The sequence below is a fragment of the Centruroides sculpturatus genome, unplaced genomic scaffold (genome assembly GCF_000671375.1).
Source record: "Centruroides sculpturatus isolate CEXI.00-Female unplaced genomic scaffold, Cexi_2.0 scaffold132, whole genome shotgun sequence".
In the NCBI taxonomy this organism is placed as follows: Eukaryota; Metazoa; Arthropoda; class Arachnida; order Scorpiones; family Buthidae; genus Centruroides; species Centruroides sculpturatus.
The window spans coordinates 224,891-249,960 of NW_019384471.1; the positions used below are offsets into that span (position 1 = coordinate 224,891).

Here is a 25,070-nt window from a genome sequence, read left to right on the forward strand (position 1 = left end):
TGATGACGATAAAATCAAGTTATTAAGTCAATTGATTTCGAGATATCAGAGAACCGTTCATGCTCCTAAAAAACCTGTCAGAGTATCAGTCGTATCTAACCAAAATGAAGAAACAGAATCTTAATCGAAAGAAAAATCTGATGATGATGATGACGACGAATTTATGAAACAAATAATTTTATCGGTACCTCAATTATATCAAACATATATACCTCATTTAATCGCTAATTTGGATCGAAGTCATTACAGATGGAATTCTAAAGGTGAATTAACAATCGATGAAAAACCTGTTATCGGGAGTCATATAGTAGACTTAGTTTCGTATGTAGTGAGAAATAGAAAAACTGCATTATTTTCCATTGGTTTTAAAGACTTTTTTGATGGCTTAAAGAAAATAAATAAACATAAAGAGTGGATCGGAAACAAAAGTTTCGCGACATCACCGAAAAAACATTCGATCAACCAACATCAGTCGAAACTCCCGAAAAAAATTTTAATCTGTCACTATTTCATCAGTGGAAAAAATCTAAGAAAAATAAAAATCTCGAATGGAAAAACTTTTGAGATCGATATACTATAATCTTAAATCTCCAGCATCTTTTCGTAGTGTGAATAAATTAGTTAAAGAATAAAATTTGCCGCAATCTGTTGATAAAAAATGATTGTCTTCTGAAGTAACTTATACGCTTCATAAACCTGTAAAAATTAAATATTCGCGACAAAAAAACTAAAAGTTTTTATCCTGACGACTTATAGCAGGCTGATTTAGTTGTATTAAAACAATTTTTTAGATTTAATAATGGAATAAAGTATTTACTAACTGTAATCGATGTATTTACTAAGTATTGCTACGTAGATCCGATAAAAGATAGAAAAACCCCAGTCGAATTTTAAAGCTTTTCAAACGATTTTTAAAAAAAGAAACATTCCAAAAAATTTACAAACTGATAAAAAAAAAATATAGTAGATTAGTAAAAAATCTTTTTAAAAAATTTAAAATTAATCATTATTCGACTCATTCCGATACAAAAGCCGCTATCGTTGAAAGATTAAATAAAACTTTGCGAAATAAAATATATAGATTCTTTACTTATCGTAATTTTTAAAACATAAAGAAGTTTTATTTAATACACACCTGTTTCAAGGCCTCTATCTTGGTCTTTTTCGTGGAGGTGGTTCTTCTGAGGAGGAGGAAGAAAAATTATCATCCTTGGATGAAGAAAACAAGAATTCTTATTCTCAGATGAGATAGAATTCTCCTCTGAATCCTCATCCTCGAATGATGATTCATTGCTACTATCACTAGGTTCCAGCGGAGAGCTAGGCCCTTCCACCAGATTGTGATAGCATGTGGAATCGTCTTCCTCCTCTCGGGGTGCAATTGCTCCAGCAGCGGCAGGTCTCTGATCTGTGGATGCCATCATCATCCATTGCTGCTGGCTGAGAAAACGGTCTCTAACCCTGTGTGGGATATAGACTGTCTCAGGGACAACAGCCATGACTAGAGGGGTTCCTTTATTTTTATAATAATTCTTCACCCCTATAATCATAGCTCTATATCCAGCTATCACACTTCTTTCATTGGCAACAACAATATTTTCCATGCTATATTCAAGAAAAAATATTATATTATCCTCTCCCTCAGAGAGTTTTGTCGTCATTGTGTTAGTTCTTATAGATTTAACAAAAAATAATCTTTAGATATTAGTAAAAGAAATGAATCAGTTCTCCAAAGTCGATGACTCTCACGGGAAAACTGGTGCATCCTAGTTAGAAGACGTTCCCATGACCTAGATAATAACTCTTCGAAGACAGGACAAAGAAAACAAACATTTGCTTATGACTTAACCTAGTTAATATTCGTTACCTAATAAACTAATCTGTCAATAAGCGTTACTTTGAAGATGGATGTGCTCTAATTTTAGTTTCAACCGTCGGGTCTAACAAGGTTTGTAGATTAGTAGCTGAAGATAAAAGCTGGGTACTTTTTTCTTAAACTTCACTCATTGACCGACTTTTCTACTAAAAAAAACTCATCGATTTATCTACTAAAAGAAAACTTTCACTAAAGAAAAATAATGTCCGATGTTGGTAAATAACTTTTATTTTAATAATAATAATAATAATAATAATAATAATACCTACCTTAATTTAGACTATAATTTTTTTTANACTTAATCGCGCCAATCTTGTACACGGTATCATTTATTGTATGTTATTCCAGCTGTTTTCATTTTTTGTAACTTTGTCTATTTCAATCTTTGCGATGCAGGCGTCATGAGCCCTCTTCTTCATTCTACCCCATCCTCATCCCCTACCCTTCATCACTCTCCCTCTTCCTTCCGAACTTTTCCAACCTCCAGGTTATACCTTTGAGTGATACCTGGAGGACTCCCCTCTTCTTTTAATAATAATAATAATAATAATAATAATAATACCTACCTTAATTTAGACTATAATTTTTTTATAAACTAATTGTAGAATTTGATTTTGATTTTCGAAAAAAATAATAATAAGAAAATACGTCCCAAGCCCAAAACAGCCGAGGCTGGTGAAAACAAAAAGACAAGATTTGATTTGCATCTAACGGCCAAGAAAAGTAAGCAGATAAAAATTCCCAAGTTTAAAGTTAAGATTAGCAAATCTGAGAGAATCGAGATACAGGAATTTCAGTCAAATTTCTATGTATCTCTCACAAAAGCCGAGGGATCATACCTGCATATCAAATATAACATCAACGTAAAAGATTTTAGCAAGTATAAACAAGCATTCAACGCTATGGGACAGCATTTGGGAGAATATACCAAATTTTAATAGTATGTTTCTTATCGTATGATATAATGGTTTTTCTATACAAAATTATTGATTGTATAATGTTTTATAGTATGGTATAATGTTTTATCATATAATTTTTCTATAATATAACAGTTTTTTAAAGTATATAAAATTTGTGTGATGATATTCTAAATACGATTTTAAAAATGGTTTTCACATTTGTATTAAGAGAAAAAGCTTTCAAAGGGTATGTCAGAAGTTATAAAGCATTTATCTCTAATTATACAGATACTAGTATTTTATTTGAAAATATTAGACATACTATTTATAATATTTTGACTAATGATGATTTAATTTCGAGGATGAAATTTATATCAAATCTAAAGATAAAATTTATAAAATATTCAGAAAATAAAACTATTACGAATCAGGATGTGTTTTTCTCCAGTCAAGTAGAACATGTTTTATCTCAGTATATGATCGATGAAAGGTTAACAAGTGCTTTTGATACAATATTAAACTTTATCGATCAGTTTATAAAAAACGGATCAGGGTGGATAATTAAGGAAATTATATTTTTAAATATTCATTTAGGAATTTATAAGGCTGAGAGTGGTGAATGTGGTAATATCATCTCACCAAAACATTTAATTAATAAGCGTTGTTTGTTGAATATTAAATGTAGTGATAATCAATGTATTTTATACTGTATAATTGCTAGTTTGTATCCAAGTACTAAAATCAAAAATTCGATTTATTCGTACAGTAAATTTTTGAAATAATTAAATACAAATACTCAAAAATTTCCAGTAAATATTAAAAATATTCTGTCATTCGAAAAAAATAATGGTATAAAAATTCAAGTATTTAAATATAAAAAAAAAATAACTTATCCTATTTATATAAGTAAATATCAATTCCAGAAAGAAATTAATTTGTTATTATATAAATCCCATTATTTTCTAATTAGAAACTTTAACAGACTATTGTCAGAAAAATAGGGAATATGAAAATTTTGTAAAGCACTGTCTTATAGGCTTTCAAAGAAGCTATACTTTAAACGAGCATGTGAAAATATGTTCTAATTATAAATATCAGAAAATTTCTACCTTGACTGAAGAAAGAGCAGTTGCTACATTTACGAATTACGAGAAGCAATTATATTGTAATTTATTATATTACGAGAAGCAATTATATTGTAATAAAGTAAATTATTATGAATTTGAATCGATTCTAGAAGTTCGTGTAAAGACTGTAGACCAGGGGTCGGCAAACTTTTGAATCAGAAGAGCCAAAATTACAATTTACAAAATTTCAAAGTTTTTAAAGAGCTACAAAATTTTTTCTTGCCAACAATAAATAGTACTCGCATAAATAAAGTTTTTTGATTAAAAAAAAACTAATCTATTTATTCATATATAAGTAGTGATTTTCACAACAAATTAGATAATAGAAACATCTGACGACAGTGTCATTCGAGAGCTTCCGACGGACTGACGACATTGACGACGCGTGTCACGGGGGAGGGGTGCGATGAAAAGCGAGTACAAGTGGCTGATAGATAGAATCGGTGCTTAATCCTCGTTAATCGATTCAGAACGATTTTTAAATGTTTTTTTTTTGATAAAATAAATAATATTTGCATATGAAACTAAAGAGCCGCAGCTTTACATCCAAAGAGCCGCATGTGGCTCGCAAGCCGCAGGTTGCCGACCCCTGCTGTAGACCTAAATTCTAGTTTCACTAAAACTATTCAGATTCATAAATCTATATGTTATTCTATCGTTATTATAAAAAATGATGATGATTTATTGTATTCTAATTTTTATTGTGGTAAAAATGCTGATAAGCATTTTTTATTTGATACCCAGAATCAAATAAATATTTTATTAGATAAAATAAATAGTTATGTAGAAATGAATGTAGATACTATTTCCAATAATTACGAACATTAGTGTCATATATGTCAGAAGGGGTTTAATTATGATGATATCAGAGTAAGAGATCACGATCACTTAACAGGTAATTATTGCAGGATAGCTCATAACCATTGTAATTTTAATTATAGATTCAAAAAATTTGTTCCTATTATACTACATAATTTTACAGGTTATGACTCCCATCTGATTTTCAAAAATATTTGTCCTAAACTATTTTTGAGAATTTAGTTTATCCCCATAAATACAGAAAAATTTACAATGTTTACTTTAGGTCATTTCAAATTTATAGATAGTTATCAGTTTTTAAATTTCTTGCTAACTACTTTAACATAAAGTTTAAAAAATGCAAAAATGCAAACTATAATTTTTTTATTTTTCATCAATTTTTCTATAACAACGAAAATAAAAATTTATTTTAAAAAAGGAATTTTTCCCTATTCTATTTTAAAAACGGGGATATTTTATAGAAGAAATTTTTACCGCCAAAAAAATATTTCTATAACGAATTATCTGTAAAAAATATTAGCGATAATGATTATGATCATGCAAAATTAGTTTGGAAAAAATTTCGTTGTAAAAATTTTAAATATTATTTAAAATTATATCAATATGTTGACACTTTATTACTGGCTAATATATTCCAAAATTTTAGAATATTAAGTTTAAAATAATATAATTTAGATCCAGTATATTTCATAACAGCTCCAGACTTAACATGAAATTGTGGATTAAAAATGACAAAAATTCAATTCGAATTATTTAAAGATATTAATATGTATTTTTTATTGAACACAGAATTAGGGGTGAAATCACGGGGAAAGAGCTTTGCCAGAGCGAATAATCCTCTAATTCCAAAAACCAATGATAAAAATCAATGTCATAACTATATTATTTCGATAGATGCTAATAATCTCTATGGATTTGTGATGAGTTCTTATTTACCTGTAAATAATTTCAGATAGTTATCCGAGGATGATATAAATGCTTTAGACGTTTGTAATATTCTTGATAGGAATAATATGGGCTATATTTAAGAGGTTGCTTTAAATTATCCACCAAATGTTCATGATTGCCATAATCAGCTGCCACTAGCTCCTATCAAGCGAATATTCCATTTGATTTATTATCAAATTATCAAAAATCGGTATTAACTAAATTAAATTTAAAATATAATAATAATAAGAAGAAATTAATTCCGACTTTCTTTGATTAACAAAATTATGTAACTCATTACAGAAATTTAAAATTTTATTTAGAAGAGGGTTTAATATTAACTAAAATTCTTCTAGTGCTTGCATTTAACCAAGAGCCCTGGCTTAAGAATAACGTAATTTTTAGTAATAAAAAATGGCAGGAATCAACGAATGACTTTGATAAATCTTTTTTCAAATTAATGAATAACAGCTTCTTTGCTAAAATGTGTCAGAATGTCTGCAAACGTTTTAAATTTGGAAACAGCTATGACTGAAAATAAATGTCGAAAAAGTATTTATGTCACTCATCTCTTGAAAATTTCCAAATTATTATTGCTAATCTCATGATTTTTAAAATGAAAACAATTAACTTATGTTTGGATAAACCGATTTATATAGGTCTGTGTTTATTAGAATTAAGTAAATTGCATATGTATCAAACATTTTATAAAATATTTAAAAATAAGTATGGTGAAAATGTGAATTTGTTATATTCAGATACCAATTTGCTAACGTTTCGAATTTCTACAAATAATTTATATAACGACTTTAAATCATTTCCAGATATTTTTGATTTCAGGAACTACCCTAACACACATGAAATATTTGATATAACAAATAAAATAAGCTAGGATATTTTAAAGACAAGACGGCGTTTAAACCTATAATAGAATTTTGTTCATTAAAACCAAAAATGTTTTCGTATATTTTCTATAATCAAAAAAAAAAACGGCTAAAGGAATTAAAAAATCTGTTGTTAAAACCTTTAACCATGAGAAATATAAAGACGTTCTTTTTAATACAGAACTATTGAGACATCAGCAGTATGGTATTAAAAGTAAAAACCATGTTGTAACAACATATCTTCAAAATAAAATATTTCTCTCACCGTTTTATGACAAAAAATTTATTTCTGATAATGGTATAGATGTGATATCGTTCAGACATTATAATTTTTATATTTAAATTCTTCCAGATTTCTGATGTCATCTTCCCCCCAATATGGTTACATGTTATTGTACAAGAGGAAACGAAATTCAAAAACTTGTTTAATACATGGTGTTTCGAGTAAACCATATCGTTGTTTAAAACAAGCTGTAAATAATACTGGATTATTTAAATTACTTCGGAATAAGAAATACTATTGTAAATTTTTTGTATAGACTAACCAGATAACAATGGTGTTATGTAATAATAATTTTATAAAATGTGGTTGTTCTAACTGTAATTGTACTTTTTAAAAATGTTGTAACCAATTACCCTGTTTATTTACGAGGCGTGTTTTTAAAGAAAGTACCGTTTTAATATAACGCTGCTGGAGCGCTGCAGTTGGCACTTAGCGCATGCGTGCTGTGTACCTACATGTGTTGGGAAGCCACTAACGCCATTACAGAGCCAGTCGACTGTGTTTACTGTTGTTTGTGTGTTATTGAAATGCCGCTGCTCATTGAGAATCCTGCCGACTGCAAAGTGTGTGCCGTTATTCGTTTTCTCAGTGGTAAAGGCTCGAAAGCGGCTGAAATTCATCGCCAAATCAGTGAAGTTTATGGTGAAAGCGTTATGAGTGAAGGAATAGTACGAAAATGGGTTAGGGCAGGGATCGGCAACCTGCGGTTCGCGAGCCACATGAGGCTCTTTTGATGTGAAGCTGCGGCTCTTTAGTTCCATACGCAAATATTTATTTTATCAAAAAAAAAAATTTTTTAAATCATTCTGAATCAATTAACGAGGATTAGGCACCAATTCTATCTCTCAGCCATTTGTACTCGCTGTTCACCGCACCCTTCCGCCATGACACACATCGTCACTGTCGTCAGTCCGTCGGAAGCTCTCGAATGATGCCATCGTCAGATGTTTCTATTATCTAATTTGTTGTGAAAAACACTACTTATATATGAATAAATAGATTAGTTTTTTTTTTTATCAAAAAACTTTATTTACGTCAGTACTATTTATTGTTGGCAAGAAAAAATTTTGTGGCTCTTTAAAAACTTTGAAATTTTGTAAATTGTAATTTTGGCTCTTCCGACTCAAAAGGTTGCCGACCCCTGGGTTAGTGCCTTTAGTAATGGCCGCACAAACATTCACGATGAGGAACGAAGTGGGCGACCTTCAGTCATTATCGACAATTTGATTGAAAAAGTGGACTGTAGATGAAAGAGAACAGACGATTCACGATTTCGTCTTTATCTAAAGAGTTTCCTGCAGTTTCAAGAAGTGTTCTCTATGAAATTGTGACCGGACAATTAAATTATCGGAAGTTGTGTTCCCGTTGGGTGCCGAAAATGTTGACAAAGGAGCACAAAACCAAACGTTTGGCCAGTGCATTGACTTTTCTTGAGCGCTACAGTGACGAAGGAGATGATTTTTTAAGTCGTATTGTTACAGGCGATGAAACGTGGGTAGCCTACATTACACCAGAATCAAAGAAACAATCCATGGAATGGCGACATTCATCATCTCCAAGAAAAGTCAAGTTCAAGCAAACAATTTCTGCTCAGAAAATCATGTGCACAATGTTTTGGGACAGATACACAGTGTTGCTTGTTGATTTTTTGCCTCATGGTGACACGATCAATTCAGCTGCATACTGTGAGACTTTAAAAAACTGCGCCGTGCAATACAAAACAAAAGGCAGAGCTTATTCAGCAAGGGTGTCGTTTTGCTGCACGATAATACTCGTCCATGTACGGCAAATCAAACTCAAGACATAATCACATCATTTGGCTGGGAACAATTAGACCACCCTCCATACAGTCCCAACCTAGTGCCGAGTAACTATCATTTGTTTCTACATTTGAAGAAGCATCTGGCAGGGCAGCGCCATAACAATCACGACGAAGTCAAAACTACCGTTCTGCAGTGTTTGTGTCATCAGGCGGCAACATTCTTTGAGGACAGAATACAAAAGCTGGTCCCACGATACAATAAGTGTCTCAATATTAATGGGAATTATGTAGAAAAGTATTGTAAAATATGGGCTTTCACATAAATAAAAATTTTGTTAAAAATGTTTGCTTGTTTTTTTTAATATTTCAAAACGGTACTTACTTTAAAAACACGCCTCGTATATTAAATGCAAAATGGCTACAATTAATATTTAATTCAATTTCCACTTCTATGTTTTTATTTTGATTAAACTTCTTATAGAATAATATATATTTAGATTCCATTAATCAATAAATATAAAGAGAAAAATATGATAAAAATTCTCTTTTGTTATTTATTAAGACATTGAGTTGCAATTTGGTATGGCCTTTATATAATCACTGTTCTAAAGATGTTGATAACCATTTTCAAGTGAACTTATCACCAATCAATCTTAATTAATGTTTTTTTTTTTAACTACAGTAGAGCGTCGATTTTCCGAATCAATTGGGGACTGGGGTTGTCCGGATAACTGATATTTCGGATAACTGATTTACGTACGAAAAAATAGTTTAACGTATCTGATGTCAAAATTTTTCTCCGTTGCGTGTCGCTTTGCGTTGAATTTTCGTCGATGTTAAGCCTAACAAAGACTATTGTATCGTTAAAAACTATTTTTTTATTTTGTACAAACAAAATAAATATATTGAAAAATATAAAAATAATAAAAAATTATACTTCAGATGTTAATTTAGTATCAAAAACGTAAAATATTTGAGTAGCCCAAGACATAGCCAAAGATTGAAGCGCCACAGCACTGGCGAAAATTTAAATTTGCCGACTGGAATTCTTTTGGATAATTGACGTTTCGGATGACAGACTACCGGAAAATCGACGCTCTACTGTATATATTTAAAGCTATATCCTAATACCGAGTTTTTTTTTTTATAGAATTCAAACAAACACATTACACCACTTGAATGGGAAAAGTTCTCGAGTTACCGATGGATGAAAATAATATCATACATTTTAAAAACTATATGAAATTGGAGATTATAAGGAAAAAAACCGATTTAAGTTGAGACTTCATTTCCGAATTCGCAGATAATTTAAACTGGGAACTAATACGGAAAAATTATATATTTACTACTACATTCATCGAAAAACATATTAAATACGCAAAATGGAGTGTAATTACATAACATCGAATATTGGATGAAGAATTCATGGATAAGTTTTCGAACTATCTTAATTGGGATAAAATAGCAAAATTTCAATTTCTCTCTGATAATTTTATTAAGAAATATATTGATAAATTAAATATGAGAATAGTTTTAAAATATCAGCAATTAAAAATTGATACTCTGCAGGAATTACAAGATTTTCTCCACTGGGATTTTTTTTCTCGTTATCAAATACTGAACGAAGATTTTATTCACAAGTTTAAATACCATCTTTTCTGGTGTTATATTATTAAATATCAGAAACTAGATCATAAATATATCGCTGAAAATTCTCACAGTTTGCTAGTTTACATACTTCAAAATATTAGTAACATCGTTCATTGTTGATGATATAATGAAAACATTAAATAAATTCGATGAAGAAGAAGAAGAAGAAAATAAAAATCTGTAACATATCGATTTTAAAGAAATAAAAAATAGTTAAAAGAGTCAATTGTTTTATCTACAAATCAGAAATATATATATCGCGATATTTCTAACATTGTTGCTAAAGAAAAAAAACTTACGTTCTGTTTTTAAGAAAAGGTCCATATCTGATCAAGGTGTTGGTAAAAAAAAATAAGTCTATGAACAAAAAATATTGAATAGATGACAGAATGCAGTTCACACAGCTTACTTCGGGTAGATTATTTAAAGAATGCGGTCCCACAGCTTACTTCAGGGGACCACTTTGTGTGTAGTAGAGAAAGATTTTTGTTTGAGATAAAATTTCTCTCCAATAATTCTGTTAAGAAATATACAGTAAAACTTGTGTATGGCGACCACCCATGGTTCCTTCAAAAATGGTCTTTTAGACAGGTGGTAGTCCAATACAGGTGGTGCTATAATACCGTATTTCCGTACGTATTTTGCGCAGTTTTTAGCCATTTCTACTAAGCAAAACTCGAGGCGAGCAAAAATAAGCGAATTTTTTCAACGATAGGCTATATTGATATTTTATTTTATTCTTATCCGATAACCCGATTTACAGGAGTCGTCATGATATTATAAGACAGATATAACACCAATATTTTATAGATTAATACAATACTCGCATTTTCTAGATTATAATGCACACTTTCTTTTTTCCCACTTAATTAATTCAACTCGGTTCATTAATGCATTTATTGTTTTTTTAATATTTTGCCTGCGAAAATTACTTGGATATTATTTTTTTAAAAATATTGTAAAATTAAGGTAGGTTGATACAGAAACTATTTATCGCACGTGTACTGTATATGAGCTTCAAAATAAATAAATAAAAATAGATTTTATCAAACGATAAGATCAGCCGATTAATTGTATCGTGTAAAATATTTTACACCCCCCCCAAAAAAATACTGTAGGTCTAGGGTAAAATAAATTTTGTTTTTCCACAGTTAAACTTTGCCGCTAATTGCTGTTATGATAACTTTAATACGATCTTCTAACGACACCACTTTGCATTTCATTTCGTACATTTTCCAACAAACAAATGAATTTCCTTTGTTGCTAGACTAATTTATTAACACCTGCACCTAATTACAAGGGTGGGAGAAATGCCCGGGATGGGTTCGAACGAGAGTTTAGACTAATTCGTTATATTAGGAGGTGGAAACGTTGTTGAGATGGGTTCTTACAATAGTTTAGACCAGATACATTCGCGAAAGTGGTCGTTTATTACAGGTGTTGTATGTTGTTTCAGACCAAGAATCGATGTTCGTGGTCGCGTTACACAGGTGGTCATTTAATACAGGTAACTTATACGAAGACTCTATGGATAAACTATTCGGTGCCAGAAATTTTTGCCCGTTTTGACAGGTACCCGTCGAATGCAGGTGGTCTCGTAAGCAGTTTTCACTGTATTACAAAAAATGTTCAGTTTGCTTTTCTATATTCGCAATATTAGTAACATCGTTGATGATATAATGAAAAAACTTAAATAAAATTCGATGAAAAAAAATTATATTAATTTTAAAATAGTTAAATCTTATAAGAACCAGCAACCAATCGTTTTTTTAAACTCTGATCTTATATTATCTACAGAGATCAGTAAAACGAAATAGATTAAAAAATGCGGTCCAATAATTCCGTTATTTAAAATATATATTACCACAGTTTGCTTGCCTATATTCGCGATATCAATCACATCTTTAAAAACTAACAGCCAATCATATTTTTCTATAAGAATAAACCGTTTTTTAAACTTAAATCGTATATTATCTGCAGATAAAAAAACTCACATTGTTCAGCAGATATGTTGTTAACCATTTGAACAAACCGCTTAACGCGGGTCCACTCAAGTTAGTTCAGGGTACGAACTTGTACAGCAGAAAGAGCAAGTTCCAAATCGAATTTTTTAAAAGTTGTGTTATCGTTTTAATTCGATTTTGTATTATTAATTTATATCAAATTAATATACAAATTAATTATAATCTATACTGTATCGGTCTTTATTTCGATATAATTCAAAAAAAATTTTTTTTGTTAGAAGCTGTGTTATATAATTTATATACTAATTAATAATAATTAATTTTGTACCGCAGAATGTATCAAATGCATACTGCTATTAGATTTGGTCTCCTAGCCATAAGCCACTTAAACAGACTTATCTTATCTTCACAAAATTTATATAAAATTTTCTCTCTGTCATTAACAATTATATCTTTCGGGACTCTAAAAAAAGTTTTCCAGTCACCAGTAAAAGTCCTATTCGAGCGTTAAAATTAGTGCATGAAATCAATTTCGTTTTAGGTAGCAGATAGTTTTCTATAAGCAATAACATGTTCTTAAAATCATCATCAAAATAGTTGTCAGGCGAAATATAAGACACTATTAGTTAAATATTGATTGATTTCACAATGCTCAATTGTAAAAACAAAACAAATCCTAATTGAAATATAATTTCAACCTAAAAAACCGTGTCTAGTTAAAACCGACATTCAAGCCACCACTGGGTCTTGCAGGTCCTTCACAATTATGTGCTACTTGATGATAAATTTTATATTTATCAGAAAATATTAATTATTACCGGTAAAGTATGCTATGTTTCTACTAAACAGTATATATATTATATTCCAAAAATTAGGAAAGCAATATTTATTATCAAAACTTGCTATTTTATAAAAGAAATTTTTGCATTATTGCCATTGTTCGAGTATAAAACATTATATTGCTTATAATTCTCTTTACTTAACTCTCCGTAAGTCGCTAGGAATGGAGCCCTTACTTGAGTCGCATGGGTCTCACAGACCCAGTGTTTTTAATATGAAATTATTCAATTTTATCTTTTGCGTAAAGAAAGTACAGTTTCTTAGTTGGATTTTGCGCTTTGTTTTCTATCTAGTAATATAAATTACTTGCGTATTGACAAAATGAATTTATTAATATTTATTTTTATGTAATTCGATACGAAAAACGCAAAAAAATAAACATATCAAATTTCAACTCGCTGTAATTTATCTCCTGTTTCACCGATTGCCATCGGGTTTGTTTGTAAGTGGGGAAGAAATATGACACTTTCAAGCGAAGTGAGTAGAACTTTTGCACTACTGCGAGAAAATTTGTCAACCGACCCCGCGTTACCCCCTACCGCGAAAGTCAATAAACGTTAATTGTTTTATGACTCTATTTTCAACACTTCTTTTCTGAGTTGTAAATCGACTAATTGACAAAGATTTTACTTCATTTTACTCATAAGAATGTTGTCTTTATGATTTAATAGATAGTTTCGTATGATTTTTAGACATAAATTTTATTTTTAATTTTTTATCTGATATAGTCGTGTGTTAGGCTTAACTCGATCACCTATTTTCAAAAATTGACATCGTTCAAAATATTATAGAATCCATCAAAATTATTTGCTTATAGTTTAGTTATAAATGTTTTCTGTGCATGAAAAGAAGCGATCGAAAAAATAATGGGTGGACCATCAAAAATTCGGCAATTTACGACATGCTCTCAATTCTGAAATTTGTTTTCTTCATAATATAAAATTTTTACAAAATAATACTTAAAAAATACATCCATGTCAATACCTGAATGTTATAAAAATGCAATTATCAAAAATTTTGTAATTTTCACAATTTGTATTGTCATAATTTATTTTTGTTTTTTTCTGTCGCGCGTTGCGTATTGCGCGACAACAAAGTCGTAACGCGATTAAACGCAGCGATTTCATTTATAATTACTTAAAATGTAGTTTACGTTCTTGTTTTAGTTTTGTTTTGTTGTTTAGCGATGGAAAATAAATAGATAATAATTGCAGATAACAATTTAAAGTATTTTTATCAGATTAATTTAGATTATTTGATTTTACAATAATGATAGCTATGCGATATGATTGTCGCATAGTTGTAATTTTTCACTTTATATCTAATTAGCTCTCATAATGTTTAGGGGCTAATTAGCTAACATGTAGTTCTTTTATTTCGTTTGATCGAGTAAGCATCTTCTCAGAATTGTCTTGTGGGAAATTGACTGCGATAAGAATTAGCCTTTCACTTAAATCAATGTCAGAATGTAAATAAAAGTTAGTTAATCGCCATTTTCATCGTTTTCAGCTCTAATTTCGCTACTTTTCATTTTAATTGACGTTATTTAAACAAATGTTTGTTTTGTCAGGAACATTCAGGAGTAAAATTACCAGAATTACGGCTCTAAAATGAAGAAGATAGCTATTTGTAAGGTTTGCTTACATTCTGACTTTAATCACGTTGATTGGTTCTTCGCGGGAAAATCCAGACCAGATGGTTCTGAAGAAACCTCTCATTCGTTGAACTTAAATCAGTCATAATATAAATTACCAATTACAGTGTAATAGGCGTAGAAACAAAAATTTTAAAGCCAATTAACAGCAATAACATCTTCCATAGACTTACTATAGAGAGTTGGAGTTTCCCGGGAATATTTATTGCTAGACAGTTTTGAGAACATGCTTACTCGTATATACATTGTGAAACAATATTTAATTAACAATTTATAGCTCAAAACGCGAATAAAACAAGCGAATTTATAGCGATTGTTTACATTTGATTTCCAAGATCATTGCCGAAAGGGGGGAGATATTTCCCGGCAATTTATAGCTAGACTGTTTTCACAAGTTTCCCATTGGTTAGTAAATGTAAAAAAATGCCAACTTGCATCGTCTAATATACGAAGAATCATCATAAGTAATATATAAAAATTATATGATAAAAATAGAATAATAATTAAAATGATTAAAAGTTAATTAAACATTAATTTTGAAAACAATATTATTATAAAAAAAAAAAAACAAAAATATAAATATATAAATAAATAACGATATTATAAAGTATAATAGACACCGCGCGACAACTTCAGCGCGATAAAGTTATTGCGACACTCGCTATCGGCAACGGCGACAAATTAATTGACGTTTTTTTACCCCCTCCGTGAGTCGCATGGGTCTGTCATACCCATGCGACTCGTAAAGCATTTTTTTTCTAAAAAATGAGCGTTGCTATGCAAAAAATTTTAACAGCATGTTAATCTAATTAAAAAGTTTGAGGAATATTAATTTTTTCAAATTTTTCAAAAAATATTTAATAGTAAAAAATTTTGACTAAAAATCGCGTCGGGTCTGTCAGACCCATGCGACTAACAGAAGGTTAATTAATTTTTTATCGTTACAAACCATAGTTCTAAAAAAGTTGTTTTTTCTGTTTGAAAAATCTTACTTTTCAAATTACAGGCAATTGTCTTATCGTCCATAATTTATTTATTATATCGCAGTTTTACATTAGTAGTTCTTTTTAAGCGCATATTTTGCCATAAAGTGTTAGTTTGTTTCTGATAATACTACTATTTGGCAAATAATCATCATTAACAAATATGTAATAATTTTTCACTATATTAATATATTTAAATATTTTTATTTATTTTCAAAGTTAAACACTTTATAAATAACCAGTCTTTTTGAATTAGGTTTAAAATTTTTAATTCGATAACTCTGCTTGATATTCACATCTGTAAACTGAAAGTTATGTCTAAATAATTTTCAAACGTTGCGTAGACAATTACCCATTTTATCATCATCTTCTAAACTTGAAATTACAAATTTATTTCTTTTTCTTTATCCTCCAGTTTCAAATGCTTTCGAAGTAAGCAAAATTTTTACATATTGAATTTATTTCTGCGTTTGATTTGTTATTTCTAACGTTACCTGTCGCTTTGTCAATTTCGAGGACAGGGAGTATAAATTCAACATCTACAGTAGCAGTGCCTATGATTTCAATACAGGCAATACAATACAAAATATTTTCAATAGTTTTGTTCTATCTGATCTTTCTAAAACTTCCTGTAATTTACTATATGAAAAGTGTTGTAGTTTTAACAAAACTTTAATTCTTTCTTGGACGTTAATCTTATTATCGGCACCTATTTAAGACAAGATCATTTCCTGTATCAATTCATCTCTAATATTTTCCTTTCTTTCAATTCGTTTTTTTACGTTTTATTGTGATCTATCCCGGAATAGTGGCAAAAAGTTTTCGTTCTCTCAGATGAGTATTTAATTATTTTTCAGAAAATTACAGTAGATTCCCCTATAAGACAGGTTTCTATAATTACGATTCCTATATGACGGATAAAAAATTGTGGCGGTATCCGTAAACAATGGTAAAAAACTCTTATAATTACGTAAAACGTCATCGGGCAGCCGAACTACTTTCCGTCGTCCAGCGCTACTCTACGGACAGTTTAGGCTGGTAAATTGAGTTTAGTATCGTCTGTACATATAATTATATATAAATTAGGTACTGTATATATAATTATATATTAACTTAATTTATTGTAACCTTATTATAATTATATATATGCTTTCTGCTGCTTAGCGCCACGATACGGAGAGTTTAGGCGAGCTATCATCTGTACAGTATGTAAATTAGGTACCATAAGTCTAATACAGTACTGTAATTTTATACATTACTTGTGAAAAAACATTTCTTATTCAATATCGATTAAAATTATTTGTATTAATGATGTCTCCAAAGTTCAACGAAGTTTTCGCAGTAAAATAACATCAGAAATCGCGGCCACGGTTTGCTGCGATTTTCCACGACGAAAACAAGCTTAAGCAATGGCAACGTCGAACGATGCACACTCGGTGTAATCCTACAATTTTTTGCTTATAGCATAGTTTATATGGATTATTCCCAAAAGAATATACGTATTTTCGAAATGTTGAGTTGAATTAGTCTAGAATCGATTATTTTTATAGAAGAAAACCTTACAAACAGCCGTAGTCCGTAAACTTCACACGTGTCAGGCTATGATTGGCAAGGTCTCCTAAACGATCAATTTCATAAAAAAACGAAACGTATTTACCGTGTTATAGAATGTCGACTGTAATTAAATTCACTTAGCATTCAAAACATTCGAATTTTGAAAAACACAAATTTGCTGATTCACTACAGACAACTGTTTAACTAAAGTGAAACGGGTCATCCCATTGCTATGGATGTCTGCCTAGTGCAGTTCAGCCACAATCCGCTACAGTTCGCCTTTATTATTAGTTCGAAACGGAATGGTTCCATATTACCAACTTTTCCTCTACTTAACTCTTGCATCAAAACCGTCAAACTACAAGGAGGAATGCTAAGTGCTGTGGACTTTTTTTTAATTAACTCTTTCTGCCCTGTGGGCACTAAGAGTGCCTCTTTTTGCATGCTCATTATGGGTTCGGCCAGGCCCACAATGGGGCTGCCGGGTGGTGAGAGACAGGGCCCGACATATCCGAACGGACCACCCCCCGAAAAATTCCTGGGGATTTTTCGACCCGTTCGGATTCGAGCCCGGGTCCCCCAGAGCGGTGGGCTGCCACCTTGACTGCTCGGCCATCCGGCCGCTAGTGCTGTGGACTAACTTCGATAGCGATTCTCGCATTCACGATATTTTCTAGGGTGTCCGATTCTGACTGCACTCAGAGGCTTTTATGCTACAGAACAAGTTTCCTGAAAGTTCTCAATTCATGTCATAATGACATGATTATTTTAATGGATCTTAAAATGACGGCGAAATAACCATTCAGAGGCCATTATGCAACCATTATATTCAGGTAATGATTTAATGGTGAACGCACATTGTGCATCTATTTATTGATTCAAAATTACTACTTGTTCTTGACAATACACTATCATACAGGAAGTTTCTTCTATTCAATCAGTACATAGAAAAATTAATAGAATCTTTAGCAGAAAACGATGGTTATTCAAAATTTTTTAGTATATTGAGTAATAATTCATTTCTTCACAACTTCAATCAAATTAACTTGAAAAACAAAATTGAAAATCTACGATTGCTAGAAAACGTTTCACACAAGGAACATTTTTTAAAATTTCTCTGATCTACTTAATCACAATACACCACATATGAATAATATAAAAATAATACTTTTCTCAAAATAGATTATAATTGTTACCTACCTTTCTATAAATAAGAGTGCAGAAAGCTACCTTCAGTTTCATTGAATAATATTCTGTCATAAACAGGTTAGTATTATGCGTAAACAAATAAATCGCAGTAACAGTAAAGAATCCTGCAATTGTAAGATAAACGTTGTAGTAATTCCATTCTTCTCTGTTTTCGAAATAACGTACTGTTGATCCTAGAAAATATGCTTGACCTGCAACTAAAGCTGTTTCCTGTAATTATACATAAATATCAGTTATTTCAATTATTTTAATAGTAACTTCACTTTTTTATAATCGGGTGTCTTAATACCTGAATTAGTACAAGAAGTATTACAACTAAGTACTTCCAACCAACAAAACTTAATACAGTTTTCAGTATGTTCGGATTTTTCTTCTGCAATTCCTTTTTCCACTCTCTGAAAAGAAATTTGGATGAAGCATTTAATTTAAAAACAATATTTTAATAAATGTTATTAAACTTATGTAATGTTTAGAGCTTTATAAATGCTATTTTCTTTTAAAATTTTTAATGCAGCACCAGAGAATCTGGTATGTACAGTAATAACTGCCCACGCTAGTATTCCGCGAATCCGAAATTTATTAAACAAGTGGTTTTTTATGATCCTATGCCACAACAAAAATATTGTGTGTTTCTGTGAACGTTACTATATGACAAGAGACAGATACAATTTTAACAGAGTATTAATAGTCAAATAATATTTCATTGTAAGACAGAGTAAATAGCACGTTTAAACAAATCACAGACATATGCATTGTTCGCTTTGATATGTCTGCTGTGCAAAAATTACATATAAATTATTAAAGATTTGCACTGTATACTGTTTGCACTGTAAATGTTTACCTACTAAATTTTTGAATTTTGAAAACTATCATTAGCATTCTTATAATTTGTAAATTCTCAGTATCTAAAATAAAAATAAATTACGTGTATATTGATAATTTGAAAATTTGGTATAAATATATTTGCTATTCAATTTGATAAAAGATTTTATATTATTAATTATTATTTATTTATTTAGTACAATATACCCACTCAGCAGTGACTAACGAATATATCCGTTAAATTTTTTGGGGGTATCGTTAAAAACTAGCCGATAACTACCGCGAAAAAAATTCACGTAAAAATGAATTATGTAACAATAAAAGAAAGACTATTCTTTACTAGACACAACTGTTTACAAAAATCTTTTTACGAAACGGTAACGAGAAATAACTATAAAAATTTTCCCACGTTTATTCTCCACTACATACAGACAGCACCATACCTGACTAACCCACTGCTGAAAGGTTATAGTCTTATACCCTTTTTCTGGGAACAAAGTATAAAAACATAACACCGAACAAACATTTTCGAATAACAAACACAAATACAGTAATTATAGTGCAATAAATATGAAAATGTCTATACAAAGTCCAACTCTGTACATACAAAAATCAATAATATATATAAAATACAATAATTATTACATATATGTAACATCCAGTGCATTAGTACAATTATAGTACATAAAATAATCCATAACAGAAATATGATCAGAAAAACATTAATGCCAAATTCCATACATGGTAAGTAAAAAAATCATCGGCATCTCAGCCAACTCGGAGAAAAGAAATGGTGGGTACACCACTGATCTGGACGATACCATTAAACATCTTTTCATCACCCATTTTCTTTCAGACGACCACGAGGATGATAACCCAAAAAAGAAAAATATCAGGAGAAAAGTCTTCTACCCACTTATCGTTGAAAACGACAACCGTTTACATTTACAGAGATGGGTACTGCTATTAAATTTCTACGAAATAATATGGCTCTTGGCATTAACGGGATAACGGCCTGTATGGAAAAAAGGCATTTAAAGCCATTCTTATCGCCTTCCTATTCACCTTCAACTCGTGCCTCGCCAGACACCAATTCTCAAAATGCTGAAAACGCAGTGTTGTGAAATTCATACCGAAAATCGAAGCTTCCAACTTAGTCAAAACCACAGATCTGAGGCCGATTAGCCTTCTGCCCGTACTGGGTAATGTTCTTGATGAACTTCTAATCAATAGGATTAACTACCATTTCAGGAATAACAACCATCTTCATTCCAATCTGTTTGGCTTTGTCCACGGGAGCTTTACCTACCCAGCTTTCCACAGTGTAATTCAATTCATAGACAGTGTTTAGAAAAATGAAAAACACATAGCGTTGATCTTAATAAATTACAGCAATTCGTTTTACTTTCTGTGGTGGTCATCCGTTTTTTTTTGGCAGCTCAAAACCTTTATCTGTCCACAAAACATATTCAAGCTGCTCACCAGCTATCTGAAGGGCCGTACTACTGGCATACACGAGTTGGACACACTTGTCATCTAAGCTGTCATCCTGGGTGTCCTCAAGGTTCCTGGTCCAGGCCTAACCTTTGCAACGTCATGTACAACGACCTTCCCTGATGCGATTAGTGTCACCTTGGCTACCAGTAATACACCGATAATATTTTGGTCATGATGTCCAATAAAAACAATAAAAATTCCTGCAAAACGCCAATTCTTTTCTCAATTATATTTTACAGTTGAGTTACTTTAATAAATTATCCATTAACCTAGTAAGACCACATGCATGTTTATGTAAAAAAGGACCCAACTCAACAAACCACACTCGATTAATTAATGGAGAAATTACTAAGATAAGATACACCAACAGTATGAAATACCCGGGCAATACTATCTATCAGGATTTGAAATGGAATATTCATACAAAGCTAAAAAACGCTTGTGAAGAGGGAGGCCATAAAACTTTCGAACTTTATCTGCTTTCTTGCAGAAAAAAATTGAGGCCTCAACAACAAGAGCTTGACAAGTATTTAACGTCTGGCTATCGAACCGGCTATCCTTTATGGTGCACTCTTTTCGGGGGACACAGTGAACTAAGTACAGTACTACAAGTTAAAAATATGAAAAAAAATACAAAATATTTCAGATTTTCTAGAACATTTTAACAGACGATTCGCATTGATATTATTCACATTGTGGAAATTTCAAATGACAATTTGTGTTTCAACCTACTATTTGAAACTAATGGCTTTTCCACCAGTGAAAACCATAATATCAGTAGTCACAATTTCTTCATATATGACAAAAGTACTTATTAATTTATAAACTATTATTTCCAGTTATTGCTTTTCCACTATATATAATAATTTAAAAAATATTTAATTTAATCAGAATTTTATAACTAATTCATTGAAACAATATTTTAATGTCAACACTTAAATAAATATTTAATAATTACACTTATATATAACACAAAACTGTTGACATTTATATTAATTTATTTCAAATTTTTACACGTGTAACTTTGTAGCAGTGTTATATATGATATAACGCACAACATACATTAATTCTTCAAATTTATGTTATTCCCTGCAATAAATACAATGATTTCAATTAATCATTCACACGTTTATAGGAATGAATAAGAAAATCATACAGTTTGTAAAACAGTAGGGTAAGTTAGCTGACTGCAAAAACAAACTTTCAAATAGTTTGTTTCACTGATTTCGTAACTTCAAATACAATAAATCTTTTACAAATGTCAGATTGCTCACAAACTATTAAGTTTATCATTGGTAAAAAAATTAAGAGAGAAAATCAGGTAGCTGTACTTGAATTAGTTTTAGTTTGACTGACAAAAAATATACTTGTTTCAGGATAATTTCAGGAAATAAAATTTCTCTGTATATCATTTGTAAAATGTCATGATTAATGGAGCCTGCTTTATTTTTTTACCGACCTATTATTCATCAAAATGATTTAGGAATATTGATTTGATTATAACTTTATCGAGTATTTCATCTAATTAAAAAACATTAGCCAAACTTTATTATTAATTTTATTTGATGTTTTTTTTGTTACTTTTTCAGATCTGTTTATCCTGTGGACACTACTGGGCCTTTCTAAGCGAGCCTGTTGTACATTCGGATCACAATAAGACAACCAGTGCAGAGACAAATCTTGGCGTATTAAATTGTCTAAACTGAAAACAATTTCAAAAGGCTTTAGGCACGTAAAATACAATTCTTTATCGCCGAAAGTGGTACGCTGCCGCATTAACTACTCAACTAGGACTCATCAAAAAGTTTGAAAATATTCTAGTTATTTTAAGCGGATGATTTATTAATTCCTGCGATTTAAAAACTAAAATAACGTCTTTTGTCGATTATTTTGACATTAAAAAAACTTGAGTCACGAAATTTTAACAAAATCTAGATAAAGCTGTATTATTGCTGTAGATGTATGTTGAATTAACAGTTTACTATGAATCAACTATATACTATAAATTTTGTTATAACTTTATATAACGTCAAATATTAAGTGTTTTATTAAAGAAGTAACAATAAGTAACACAAGTCTGCAAGTAAAAAACTGCATAGGATTTTTACAGATTTTCTTGCAGATTTCAACGTGGTAAAAAAATTGCCTTAAAACGAAGACTTCTCACATTAATTTTATGAATTATAGCTGGACTTGGTAATAAATAAATTGAAACGTTAATGGTTGAAGAGAGTAGTGGTAGGGGGAGGTTGGTTAAGTATTTTTAGCGTTAGGAGGAAGGTTGCATGATCGTATAGAAACAGGTTAAAAGTTGATAGTGAGTTATTTTACTGGTGAGATTGAGCATGTTTTGACATGTTATCTGGGATACTAGGATTAAATATAAACTACCTGCTGTTAGATTAAATCATGTTTCAACAAGCTAAATAAGTTCAGTATCTCGCTGGCCATCTAATGCTACACTCAGTTTATATCCAGTAATCGAATGCTACTGTGCTTGTATATTTATTTCTGGAATAGGGTTCGCAGAGGTTGTGTAATTTCTCCATGCAGCTTCTGTTAAGTTTGCGGTGAATACACAGTGAAAAGTCAACAAAGAAACATAAGTGAGTTTGTGAAGAAAGTTTATTTTGCATATTTCAAATTGAAACTTGGAGATCAAGACAAAGCAGATTTTTGGAAAGAAAGAGAGAAAAGTAAAAACAAGTATGGACTCTGTCAAGAATGTAGTGCATAAGTTTATGGGGAATACTAAGGACCATGACTACAAAACCATTACACAACGCATGATGGCAGCAGCGTATGAAGCACAAGGATGCAAGATGAGCTTAAAAGTTTATTTCTTATACTCCCATACTGACTATTTTCCCGAAAACTTGGAAGCCTACAATAAAGAACAGGGTGAAAAATTTCACAAGGATGTCCATGATATCGAAAGACGTTACCAAGGAAAATGAGATGTCAATATGTTAGCTGGCTATTGTTGGATGCTCAATCGATAAACCAGAGAAAAAAATCTGCAACGTGTTCCAAGAAGCATCAAAAAGAAGAAGAAAAGGTTTCATAAGTAAAAAGAGTAGAACTAAAATTGTGTATAAATATTAAAAACAATTTGATAATTAGTTGTAAGAAAATATAACATGTTTAGTTTTTTTTTGTAATAAATAAGAGTTTTTATCAAATATTTGTTTTTATTTTGCAAAAAACCCTTTACGTGATGGGATGTAACGGAAGTCATTTTTAGAATATGCGATCTATAAAACATATAATTCAGCAAAAATATTCCATGCAGCTGGAAAAAAAAATTTTGCAGACCTGTGTAATTAATATGTAAAAAAGAATAACATAAATGAAACAATATTATTAATAGTTTTTGTTTAATTATTTTGTTAAACTTGAGGAAATCATAAATGAAACAGAAAGTATTAGGAAATAATAACTGAAATATAGATATTCAAAACTAAATAATAAACTTACTTTTGAAGTAGATCCCCAAGATACTCTGAGGTGTGATGTTGTGAGGCTTCGTGTAAATCTTCTTCTTTCAAAATTTGCTTTCTTCCTTTGTTTATTATAGGAAAAACCCAGCTGTAAAATAAACTAGTTACTTATGAATTAATCTTGTTTAACATAATTTTTTCTGTACTGATAATTTTCAAGTGACTATCGTTGTAGTTATCTTACAACCCATTGTACGATTTTCATCCATGTAAATCATTTATCGTCAGCACTGTGACAGTTTATATAGAACGAATTAGCTAGGGCATTTTAGTAAAGCAGCATTAATTAGCGTATAGTGTATCTTTACTAACTATTATAATTACAAATGTGTTGACACACATTCTTGATCAAAAAGCTTTATTTAATTAACGCAGTTGTTACTTTATATGTAAGACATTAAAATATTTTCGCACAAATTGCATTTTTCTACTTTTACTGTTTTTTTATTCACTTATCTAAGTATAATATTTGATACATAATAACATTTTAATGTTCTTGAAAAAGACAAACGCATAAAAATTCAAATATGAAAACTTCAAGCACACATCTGACACGAACATAGTTCTTACATTATAATTCGTTATTTTATTATTAAGTAACTTACGTGCAACAAAGTTTGATAGTAATTAGGTGTTTGAAATATTAAATTTAATTACAGTAGATCCCCCTATAAGACGGTAGATACGTTCCGTTCTTTATGAATCAATTTTGTAGGAATCATAGTTTACGGACTACGGCTGTTTGAAAGGTTTTCTTTAATAAAATTAATCGATTCTAGACTAATTCGACTCAACATTTCCAAAATACGTATATTTTTTT

The 25,070-nt window shown here is 30.5% G+C and overlaps 1 protein-coding gene across 1 annotated transcript in view; it reads right to left on the minus strand.

The window, feature by feature from the left end:
• LOC111621186 (multidrug resistance-associated protein 4-like) overlaps window positions 1-25,070 on the minus strand; it is a 128,857-nt gene that overhangs the window by 99,418 nt on the left and 4,369 nt on the right. Inside the window, exons 2-4 of the mRNA XM_023363267.1 lie at window positions 24,228-24,338; window positions 18,721-18,826; window positions 18,423-18,641 (exon numbers count right to left, since the gene is read on the minus strand). Coding sequence (XP_023219035.1) covers window positions 18,423-18,641; window positions 18,721-18,826; window positions 24,228-24,338 — 436 coding nt within the window. The remainder of the gene's footprint in view (window positions 1-18,422; window positions 18,642-18,720; window positions 18,827-24,227; window positions 24,339-25,070) is intronic.